At 34.9% G+C, this 13,051-nt stretch overlaps 1 protein-coding gene across 1 annotated transcript in view; it reads left to right on the top strand.

Annotated features, from left to right (window-relative positions):
• The window catches only part of LOC103210321 (protein eyes shut homolog), a gene marked incomplete at its 3' end in the record, with an annotated part of 1,289,761 nt that overhangs the window by 988,484 nt on the left and 288,226 nt on the right, over positions 1-13,051 (top strand). The window contains 1 exon segment of the mRNA XM_007956242.1: positions 7,628-7,827. Coding sequence (XP_007954433.1) covers positions 7,628-7,827 — 200 coding nt within the window.

Consider the following 13,051-nt stretch of genomic DNA (forward strand, 5'->3'; position numbering starts at 1 on the left):
AGGTAGAGACAAAAGGAATTGCACTCCCTTCCGCATTCTCTCCTGACCACAAACACCAACCATATATCCATTAAAGTGCTACAGTTTCCTTAGTCACATCTAATCAAAGTGTTTACAACCTTTTGGACAACACTTCATACCTGAAACCCTCAATCTGGAGCACTGAGAGTTTGAATATGAACTTTAGAATTCTTCTGCAATTCTCTTGTGAAAATAGGAGTGCATAGTAACTTTTTTTGTTTTTTAGTATTTTTGAGACTGTACATTTTCTGACAAAAAATCTTGAAGTTTACTTTGTGAATTTGCATTGTAGGTAGTTTCTTACATAGCTGCTCTGAGGGGAGAAAGATGAAACAGTTTGTTTCTATAAAGATTTACGGCCTTGGATATCCTATGAGGCATTTCTGTTCTATCCTACAGGGTCGATAGGAGTCAGAATCGACTTGAGGCAGGGAATTTTGTTTGGTTTTTGTAGTTTTGTCCCTGATGTACTTCTCTTCCCTATATTCAATCTATATGTACTTTCTAGGTTATTTCTGGGACTAAGGTTTTGTTTGTTTCCTTAAATAACCTTTCTTCCCAGAAATACCATCACATGCTTTTTCAATAAGATATAAAATTAAGATTTATGGTAAGAATCTTAATTTTGATATCTTATTATTTTGTTTCACTTGTCAAAATGATAAAGCAAATCCCTGAATTTTCCACAACAAAATGTTGTAAGTCTGGAAGATGGGAAATTTAGCAATTATTATAGGTGATGGTTTCACATGATTAATGCAATAAATATCCCTAAATTGTACATATGAAAAACATTGACTTGGCAAATATTGTGTTTTATATCTATATCTATAACAATAAATTAAGATAGATAGTTTTTTACCACCACCACCTAGTGCCATTAAGTGAATTCTGATTCATTGTGAACCCAACCCACAGATGGAGTGGAATGGCCCCGTGGGGTGTCTAAGGCTGTAAATCTTCATAAAAGCAGACAGCCTTATCTTTCTCACTTGGAGCATCAGGTGGGTTTGAACTACCAACCTTTTTGATAGCACCCAAATGGCTTAGCTGGTGAACCACCAGAGCTCCTTATATATATCTTTACAAAAATAGAAAGAAAATCATAAGTCAGATTAAATTGAGAGTTAATCAAACTCTGAAGCCCATTAGCTTCTTCAGTCCCACATTCAGCCATGTTAAGTTTAAAGTTTTAAAAAAATAAGACAAAAGCAAGTGAAGATATATTAGAAGCAAATCGTAGGGATATTAAATGTTTATCATGTACTTTAGAGGTCAACAAATTCCTCTGAGAGAGAAATCACTGTTAGTAGGATGAGCCTTAGTTGGAACTCAGAATAGTGTGTAGATGGTATAGTTTCATCACAGTCTTACTATAAAAATCTAGAGAACTCACTCTTAACACCTTTGTGCTCATCCTCATCCCCGTGAGTGAAATGAAGCTGTTGGACTGAAGTCTGATTACTCATTGTTTGGTCCATTTGATCACAGCAACAGGATCACCTGGGTGTTTGTTAGGAATGGAGAAAATTAGACCCCACACCAAACCTATTCACTGCAGTCGAGTTGTTCCAACTCACAGCCACCCGTCCTTGGTTTTCTGAGCTAGTAGTTCTACAGAAATAGATTCCCCAATCTTCCTTACAAGGAGAGGCTGGTGGGTTTGAACCACCCATCTTCTGGTTAGCAAATGCCTTAGGCACTATGCCACCAGAGCTCCTTATTGAGCTAGAATCTGCAATTTAACAAACTTTCCAGGGTATTTGTATACATTTTAAGTTTGAGAAAACCTGGACTAGGTTAGGGGAGCTCTGGTGGCATAATACCTAAGGAATTTAATTGCTAACAAGAAGTCTGGGGTTCAAACCCACCAGCCACTCCTCAGAAGGAAGACTGGGCGATCTACTTCCATATGATACTGCCTTGGAAACCCAAGGAGCAGTCATCATGAGTCGGATCTGACTCAACAGCAGTGAGTTTTTTTTGTTTGTTTGTTTTTTGTTTGTTTTTGGACTAGATTAGTAGTTTTCACTCTGAGCTATGAAAGACTTGGATGACTCTGAGAAGCTTAATAGCTTTTGCAGGGATTAGACAGGGCCCTAATGTCTTCTGTCCTAATGTCTTCTGGCTTCAGGGACCTCACAAGTGGCAGGATATCCAGGTTAAAAGGGGCGGGAGGTAAGGCTAGGCTCCAAGCCCCCTAGAGCCAGGAAAGGGAGGGACCAGGAGCGGTAGGGACCACAGACTGGTGGGTATCAGGTAGGAATTAGGTAAGAGGAGAGTTCAGAGGTTTCCAACAGCTAAGGGAGACACACTGTCAGTCTGTCATCCTGTAAAGCTTGTACATTGCTGTGAGGCTTGAGGCTGTGCTCTGGTGTTTCAGACACCAGCAGAGTTGCACATGGTACACAGGTTTCAACGTACCTTACAGACTAAGAGAGACTAGGAAGAAAGAGGAGACCATCCACTTCTCAAAAATTGGCCAGGGAAAACATTATGAATAGCAGAGCAACACTGTCTGATACATTACTGGGCAACTTTATGAGTAGCTTGGAAACAATATCTGACTCAGTGTTGGAAGACTAGCGCCCCTTGGGTTGGAAGGCACTCATAATAGGACTGGGAAAGAGCTTCCTCATTGCAATAGAACCAATCTTAACAATATAGATAAAGTAAGCCTTTGAGGACCTCCATGTGCTGACATGGCATGACTCAAATTGAGGAGAAACAGCTGCAAACATCCATTAATAATCAGAACATGGAATGTATGAAGTATTCTAGAAAAATTGGAAGTAGTCAAAAATGAAATGGAATGCATAAAGATTGATATCCTAGGCATTAGTGAGCTGAAATGGATTGGTTTTAGCCATTTTGAATCAGACAACTATCTGATCTACTGTGCTGGAATAACAGTTGGAAGAGGAATGGCGTGGCATTCATCATCTCATCACAAAGGATGTTTCAAGATCTGTCCTGAAGTACAATGCTGTCGGTGATAGGATAATATCCATACACCTACAAGGAAGACCAGTTAATATGACTATTATTCAAATTTATTCACCAAACACCAAATCAAAAGATGAGGAAATTAAAGATTTTTATCAACTTCTGCAGACTGAAATTGACTGAACATGCAACCAAGATGTATTGCATATCACTGGTGATTGGAATGAAAAAGTTGGAAGCAAAGAAGAATCACCACTAATTGGAAAATTTGGCCTTGATGACAGAAATAACACTGGAGATCGCATGATAGAATTTTGCAAGTCCAATGACTTATTCATTACAAATACCTTTTTTCAACAACACAAACAGTAGTTACACACTTGAACTTCACTAGGTAGAACGCACAGGAATCAGACTGACTACATCTGAGGCAAGAAACAATGGAAAAGCTCAATATCTTCAGCCAATAACAGGCCAGGAGCTGATTGTGGAACAGACCATCAACTGCTCATATGCAAGTTCAACTTGAAGTTGAAGACAATTAAAACAAGTCCATAAGAGCCAAAATATGATCTTAAATATATCCCTCCTGGATTTAGAGACCATCTAAAGAATATATATGATGCATTGAACATCAATGACCAAAAACCAGAAGAATTTTGGGATGACATCAAGAGCATCATCCATGAAGAAAGCAAGAGGTCATTAAAAATACTAGAAAGAAAGAAAAGACCAACATGGATGTCAGAAGAGAGACTCTGAAACTTGCCCTTGAGTGGAGAATAGCTAAAGCAAATGGAAGAAATTACAAGATTAAGAGCTGAACTTAAGATTTCAAAGAGCAGCTCGAGCAGATAAGCCAATTACTATAATGAAATGTACAAAGAGCTGGAGTTAGAAAACCAAAATGGAAGAACATGCTCGACATTTCTCAAGCTGAAAAAGCTGAGGAAAAATTTAAGCCTTGAGTTGGACTTTTGAAAGATTCTATGGACAAAATGTTGAATGATGCAGGAAGCATCAAAAGATGGCAGGAATACACAGTCACTGTACCAAAAAGACCTGGGCAATCTTCATCCATTTCAGGAGGTTGCATATGTTCAAGAACAAATGGTATTGAGGGAAGAGATCAAAGCTGTGCTGAGGGAATTGGCAAGGAGCAAGTCTCCAGGAATTGATGGAATACCCATTGAGATGTTTCAACATGCGGATGCCCTGCTGGAGGCATTTACTCAGTTATGCAAAGAGATTTGGAAGACAGCTACCTGGCCAACTAACCACAGAATGAGGAAATTATTGAACAATATCATTAATATCTCATGCAAGTGAAATCTTACTGAAGATAATTCAAAAATGGTTGCAGCAGTATATTGACAGAGAAGTTCCAGATGTGCAAGCTGGATACAGGAGAGGATGTGGAAGGAGGGATATCGTTGCTGATGTCAGATGGATCTTGGCTCAAAGCAGAGAATACCAGAAAAATGTTTACTTGTGTTTTATTGTCTAAGCAAAAGCATTTGATATTGTGGATCATAACCAATTGTGGATAACACTGAAAAGAATGGGAATTCCAGAACACTTAATTGTACTCATGAGGAATCTGTACATAGACCAGGAGGGTGTCGTTTGAACAGAACAAGGGGACAGTGCATGGTTTAAAATCAAGAAGGGACTGTGTCAGGATTATATCCTTTCACCATATTTAATCAATCTGTATGCTGAGCAAATAATCTGAGAAGCTGGACTATATGAAGAAGAATGTGGCATCAGAACTGGAGGAAGAATCATTAACAACCTGCAATACACTGATGACACAACTTTGCTTGCTGAAAGTGAGAATGACTTGAAGTACTTACTGATGAAGATTGAAGAATACAGTCTGCAGTATGGATTACATCTCAATATAAAGAAAACAAAAATCCTCACAACTGGACCTAAAAGCAGTATTACAATAAATGGAGAAAAGATTGAAATTGTCAAAGACTTCACATTGCTTGGTTCTAAAATCGAGGCCAGTGGAAGCAGCAGTCAGAACATCAGATGACGTACAGCACTGGGCAAATCCACTGCAAAGGACCTCTTTCAAGTGCTGAAGAGCAAAGATTTCTCCTTGAGGACTAAGGTGTGCCTGACACAAGCCTGCTGTTGTCATTCTTGTTATGTACCGTCAAGTCAGACCCAACTCATAGCGACCCCTCCTTGGGTTACCAAGGCAGTATCACTATGGAAGTAGATTGCCCCATCTTCCTTCTGAGAAGTGGCCTGTGGGTTTGAACTGCCAGCCTTCTGGTTAGTAGTAAAGTGCCTTAGGTACTATGCTACCAGAGCTCCTGACACAAGCCTAGGTATTTTCAATTGCCTCATATGCATTTGAGAGCTTGACAATGAATAAGGAAGACCAAAGAAATGGTGATGCTTTTAATTTGTGGTGCTGGTGAAGAATGCTGAAAGTACCGTGGACTGCTAAAAGAGCTAACAGATCTGTCCTGGAGGAAGTGAAGCCAGAATGCTCCTTGGAGGCAAAATGGCCAGACTCAGTCTCACATACTTTGGTCATGTTGTCAGTAGGCACCATTCCCTGGAGAAGGATGTCATGCTTGGTAAGGTATAGGGTCGATGAAAGAGGGGAAGGCCCTCAACGAGGTGGATTGACACAGTGGCAGCAGTGATGAGCTCAAGTGTAGCAACAATCATGGAGTTGGCTCAGGACCAGATGTTGTTTCCTTCTGTTGTGCATAGTGTTGCTATGAGTAGGAGGTGACTTAATGACACTTAACAACAACAACAATGTCTTCTGTCAGTGAGATCTTGTTGTTTTTGGGTGCTGTCAAGTTGATTCTCACTCATTTTGACCTCAGGTGACAGAGTAAAACTGCCCCTTAGGATTTTCTTGGTTGTGTTCTTTAAGAAAACAGCTTGCCAGGTTTTTCTCCCATGGAGTGGCTGGTTAGATTTTAATCACAAAACTTTAGTTTAGCAGCCTACCTATGATTTAACCTTTTGCACCAATAGGGCTCCTTGTCAGTGAGATAAAAGGCACATTTACTTGTCTAACTGCTGGTTTGCTCTGGGTGAGAAGTCTACAATGAATATATTGATAATTTATTAACCTAACTTTTCTGTACATTTTCTGGCATGACAATTTGGGTACATTTGAACAAAAGCAGCTTTTGGAGTGCGAGGATGTAATTTAATTGTCTAGATTGCTCTTGCTTGCAACATTCTTCCTAGCTTCCTTTCCTTTCTTAAACACATCAGATTTTTATTTCTTTCAGTTTCTGAAATTAAATCAGTGAATTCTTCTTGGGAAGCACTTTATTATATTAAATAGAAGGTATAAAAATGTAATATAAATGATGATGAACAAATGAAAAAGCATTCTCCTTAACTTTTGAACCAAAAAGATCAAGAACTTTGAATGACAATTTGATTTTCTCTAAAAAAAGAAATTGCTTTTGTATTTCCCATTAAGCCTTCTAATTAATTTAGTAAAAGATTCTTGTAAACCCTAGAGACAGAATTTTTGGCAGTCTTAGAAACTATCCCTTTCTTCCCATGAGAGATATAATTCAATTAGTTTATGTAATGCTTTCTAATAAATCATTCTCTCTATATACACCCAGCTGTAGGGCTGAAATGGAAACATGTTTCCATGCCACTCCCTGTGGAATTCAGCATTTACATTCTGTAAAAATAACTGCAGTACCTGCAGGAAGTCTACCAAGTGCCCTTGGTTATGCTTAAGGAAGTTCACATTTTCAGAAAAGGTAAAACAAATATCAGAATGTACATTGAGCTTTATCACTTGGGTGAGTGTAAGAGATCACCATCTGGATTCCAGGCATGACTTAAGTTTTATACTCAAGGGAACAATCCATTTCCTATTGAAAATGACACTAATTAAACTCTCTGGTAATTATGATAAACCATTAATTTTCTGCCGGATACACTATATAAATGCAATGGCTTCTGTGTTATCCTTGTCAGTATGAGTTTTTATCATTAATAATTTTAAAAAATCACTTAATGTTTATAAGCATAGGTATCAATTAATGATAGTGCCAGAATATCATCACCTTTCAGCATAGAATACTAACGGAATATTTCATGTTTGTGTATATAATTAGTCTTGAGGATATAATAACTTGTGATCCCAGAAAACAAATAATTCAAATTAGTTTATATTTATTAAGTAATCTTGTATATATAACACATTGAAAATAAATTTTAAAACCACTTTTAATTAATTATTTCTCAGAATAACAGGTGCAAATATTTTTCAAGTTGATATTACACTGAAAAATTATGTCATACCAGATTAAGGCACTGTATAAGGTATACCATAAAAAATCAATTTTTTTTAACCTTTTATTGCAATTTGCATGGAAGTTTACAGAGCAAATTCGTTTTCCACTCGGCAGTTCATACCCATTTTGTTTCATGACATTGATACAGTCCTACAACATAGTAGCACACTCTTTTCCCATTTCTTCCCTATGGTCACCATTTTCCTTTGGCCTTCTTTCTTATGCATTCCTGCCTTCTTAGATTTATCCCTGAGCAAATTCTGCCCTTTTGGTCTCTTTTGGTTGTTCTAAGGAACACACCTCTGTAGTGTCATTGTTGACCTCTTCAGCCTGCTCTCTATTTCTTCATTTAGGACTGCACATCAATTCCTTGTGTGAATGAAGCCCTCTGTCAGAAGCTGATAGATGAATTTACTTGCATTTGTCCAAGTGGATTCACTGGCATATATTGTGAAATAGATATTGATAGTTGTGCTGAGCCTGACCTGGATCGGGTACTCTGTCTTAATGGAGGAATTTGTGTTGATGGTCCAGGAAAGACCTTTTCCTGCAGGTCAGTATTGATTTATATACAATTAACATATAATGAAGAGAGCTTATACATATCTTGCTAGTACTTGTTGAAATATAGACACAAATTTTAAAGTTTATCTTAAAATTGTAATTACAGATTTACATTTAATAGTAATGAAAAATAAAATGCTTATATTTTTTCCAATTACCCATGTCTTTATAATAATCTTATGGTTTGATTTCTCAATATAACCATTCATTTTATATTTGTTAAATATCTTTTTTCCTGGGTAGAATTGGATTTTATTTTTTTCTTAAATATATTACAATAATTATTTATAAAATATGCAAATTTATAGTATAAAACTAAATTAGAAATTCATTTCTGTCATTGCCTGTCTTCAAGCAAATGAAGAACTGATGAAAATTTTTACTTCTTAGAATTTTAAAATCTTATCACTGCATTCTTGCTGCTAATTGTTTCAACTACTTTTTTTAATGTCTTAGGAGATGAATTTTCAGTTCATTTTTTATCTCTAATCATATCTATCTATACACATATATACGCATATGTATATATATAATTGCTTAGATACTTCAGAATTTAGCTGTGATCTAATTTTTACATGCTACTTGAACCTAGGTTTTAAAATATTTATGTATTTTACCTCTTTTCATCTGTTTCCATCTGATTTGTGATAGGCAAGTATGGAGTGAAAATCTGCAAACAAAATGATTAATTTTGGTTTACCATGTATATTTTGGTATATAATTATTTATTCATGAACTATATGTGTATTTTGATATTTTTGTCAATCATTTCTCTTTAGGTTATTAATATGTTCTACCTTATAATTGGTAGGAACACACTCATATTTTCTTTCTTCGATATGTAGGGCATGTTTATACAAATTTATTCATTTAATTTCTATTTAATCATTTTATTTTGGGTATATGTGGTGCAGACATAGATGTTAATTTCACATAAAGATTATAAGATTTTCATTTAGCACATGTAGGAAGTGTTTGTTACTACACATCTACTATTACATATTCCATCTTTGCTACAATATTTGTGTGTGGGTGTGTGTATCTAGGTACATAGATAGGCAGATATGAAATTTTATTTCTCTTTTTTATTTTTGAGCATGAGCTTGACTTGTTTTATTCTGGTGGATTGGGAAAATATGGGGAGTTTCTAATGTCAATGGTAACTGTGTTAAACAAAATTGTAAAACTGACAAGTGCAAGTAACTTCAATATAACCAAATCAGTGCCCGGATTATGTTTGGCAACAGTAAATTAAACATTAATATCCAATGAATACAATGTTATAAACCAGAGTTTCATTCATAGAAATTATTTTTCTTTGATAAAAATAACAAAACTTATCATGGAAATAAATGACCATTAAAGGAAAATGTATGTTTTTATAACCTGTAAATGTTTGTTTAATCAAACATTCTAAAAGCTACTCTATAAATGCTCTTTTCAGGAGATCATTATCCATGGGCTGGTTAGGGTGAATTCAAACTAAATATGCCTGCTTCTTTTCCTGGCATAACTCCCAGGGACATAGGTATTCATTACTGCTACAGATTTATTCAAATTATATTTAAAATAAGAACAATTTTTCTGAAACACTTTTGTTGGGGATTCAATGCACCTGAAAGATAGGAGTAAATGCCTTGAGAGATGTAGCTTCTATGTGGCCTTCTATGGTCAGAATTCTCTTTAGGTAATTTCTTATTATATGAAGAATTTAGATGCTAAACTGAAGTTTAGTTGTTCAAACCCACCAGCTACTCCGCTGGAGGAAGATGAGGCACTCTACTTCTGTAAAGATTTACAGCCTTGGAAACGCAATGGGGATTGCAATGAGTCAAAATCAACTTGATGGCAATGGATTTGTTTTTGTTTTGTTTTGTTTTGTTTTTTGTTATTTATAAATGGAAACTCATACTAGAGGAAAGAATGCTTTACAAGGTAAATCATCAGACTTGTGTATGGGTTATGGGTTAACTTATGATGTATTAATTTAAAACCATATTAAAATAACCATTTTTTTCATGGAAAAATTAAATTTATTGTTTTGAGTCTTATTTTGTATTCTTCAAAATTTAATCATAAAGGCAAATCTCACTCTTAATAACCTCATAAAATAATTTTCCTTAAATTATATCCTCATTTTGTTCCAAAAATTTTTTAAAAATACCGTTAAATTTATGAAAATCTCCATTTTCATTGTTAGTTTATTCAACGATGTATCTTTCTAAATTTTGTTTGTTTTTTGTTGGTCAAATAATTAACAAAACCTGTAACTTTGCACATTAAGGGTATTTATCATAAAATTTTATTGTTGATTAAAACTTCTTTATGAAAAGATTTCAACTGTCAGTCATCTGCAGAATAATGTGTAGTACCAGTTGCCTAATGAATTTAGTGCAATCAGTTTTCTTCTAGTTGAAATTTTATGCTAAATCACAGTGGAAAACTCTTTAGAATTGTCCAGTAAATTTGAAATTGCCAACTTGGAAACATTTTGTTATGTTGTGGCTTTACATATGACTTATAACTTGGCAAAGTACCAGTTTCCTACATCCTAACTTTGACTACGGATTATGCAAACATACTGTTGTGTTGCTTTCAGTCCATCATTGCAGAAGATAACTCAGAGGCTGGCCTATTTTCATGAAAATTACATTTTAACAATGCACTTGATTCATTTGATTCATGGAAATTGACAAAGTATTTTGTTTCTCTAACTAGAAAACATGTATAAAATACTTACAATGACTGAGATATAATAGATTATTATAACTTAATTATCTACATTTTCAAGTTTTAAATATTTCATTAGAGTATGTAGTATGTTCTCTACCTCTCCTGGGTTATTTATTTATAGTAAATAAATTCATTAAAGTTGACAAAGTTTTAAATTTCTTTAACTAGATAATATGTGTAAAATACTTATCTTAATATCTGGGATATATTAGAGAACTATTACAATTAAATCCCCTACTTTTTTATCTTTTAAATGTAAACATTTCATTAGAATTTGTGGCATGTGCTATATCTTTCCTCTTTTATTTATTTCTTCAAATCTGGTAATTTTTTTTTTTTTTTTTTTTTTTTTACATTATTCCTTATAATATTACTATATAAGAATATTACATATTATAATACCAATATGATTATATATGGTTAACATTGATTCACTCATTCTTCATTCTTCCTTGGTTACTGTAGAGCTAACATATTGTATATTGTTGTTGTTGTTATGTGCCGTTGAGTCAGATCCTACTCATAGCGACCCCTCCTTGGGTTTCTGCAGTATCACTACGGAAGTAGACTGCCCAACTTTCCTTAGAGGTGTATTACAAATTCAAAATTCTGTTTTCCATCCATTCCTCTTTTTCTCTGTTTTTGAGTCTTTGTTTACCTAGAAGGATCTGTGGTGGTGCCGTGGTTAAGCACTAGGTTGCTAAACAAAAGGTTAGTCTATCTGAACCCATCAGCAGCTCTTCAGGAGAAAGACGTGGTAGTCGACTTCCATGAAAATCACAACCTTGGAAACCCTCTGAAGCAGTTCTTTTCTGTTCTATAGGTTTGCTGTGAGTTGGAATTTGATTCCATGGCAATGAGGGTTAAGTTTTATTATTCCTTTAAAATCTAAAATTTAGTTCTCAGGCTGGTTTCTTGAATATTTTTCTTATGAGAATATTTATTCTATTTTAATTTTCATTTTGTATCAACTTTTATTTAGGTATGTGTTTTCCTAATAAATGAGATGTCCACATAGCAAAACATTATTTTCCTAGAGTTTAGTTTTTCTCAAAGTTCTTATGAATAAACGTAACTTCTTTTTGTTACGGAATTTTTCAGTGGATTCAGAATCTTAGTTAACACCCAGTTTTTATGTTGTCTTTATTGACATTCATTGTTACTGCCCTGAAATCTCCTAGGACTGCCTCTATATCCCAACTCTATTGGCCAGGCTCTTCTTCCCTGAGTTATTTTTTTTGTCTGCAGGGCAGTTTAAAATAATAGGCCTGATTGATTGATGAACTGGGGGAAAGCATACAGAAGCACACTTGAGAAAATGTATTTTCAATTCATATGCTTTGATTGCATGCATCTACACTGAAATTGCTGAGAAGGAATGGGTCCATTTAAACATCACCTCTCTTTAGGTATTGAATATGGGGCTTCTCTAGGTCTGAGATGCTTCAGTTTTTTAGTGTTTTCATTACATATTTTTCTCATGAAGAGATTTTATTATTTTATAAATATTATAGTTATACATAATAAAAATAATAAATACCATTTTTTCTTTTTCTAGAAGCAGTAGGTGAATTTAGAAATATATAGATGACATCTTTAAATAGAAAAAAGTAATGTTATTATGAGTAATTTTTTGGATTTGATCCTTGAAACATGATAAAATAAATAACTATTAATCTACTGCTGGCTAGTTTCTTTATGACCCATGAGCAAATATAACAACAAACTTTTGAGACCCTGAGCAAAAAACAAACCCAGCAAATTGATTATAACTTTTGTCTGGTCTAGGAAGCTGACATTGTATAAAGCTCCTTATGTCTTTGATTCAAATTGATTCTGACTCATAGTGACCCCCACTGTGTTGCCAAGGCTATAAATTTTCATGGAAGTAGATTGCCTCACCTTCTTTCCATGGAGCAGCTGGTAGGTTTGAGCCATCAACATTCTGGTTAGCAGCCAAATGCCTTACCCACTATACCACCTGAGCTCCTTTTTGAGACCCTATGTGGTGTTGAAATAGAAGTAAATTATGCCAAGGAAAGTTTATCAGAATTAGTTTTACATAAACAGTTACTGAACTGTTAGTTACACAGTAAAACACAAAGTTCAAGTTATTCTATAGCCATATTTTAGATGATTCCTTGGAAACTGGAAATAGATTTTAAACTTATTTTAATAATATATTTAATAAAAAATTCATATACTTGATGATTAAATTTATATTGTCTAATGAGGAAGTAGGAGCTCTGGTAGCATAGTGCCTAAAGCACTTGACTGCTAACCAGAAGGCTGGCAGTTCAAACCCACCAGCCATTCCTTGGAAGGAAGATGGGGCAATCTACTTCTGTAGTGATACCGCCTCAGAAACCCAAGGAGGAGTCACTATGAGTCGGGTCCAACTCAATGGCACATAACAACAACAATGAGAAAGTACCAATTTTTGCTTGTCAAATAAAGAAACATGACTTTGACTTATAAAT

This window comes from Orycteropus afer, unplaced genomic scaffold (assembly GCF_000298275.1).
Source record: "Orycteropus afer afer isolate SDZICR_OR568_19922 unplaced genomic scaffold, OryAfe1.0 scaffold00588, whole genome shotgun sequence".
Taxonomy (NCBI): domain Eukaryota; kingdom Metazoa; phylum Chordata; class Mammalia; order Tubulidentata; family Orycteropodidae; genus Orycteropus; species Orycteropus afer.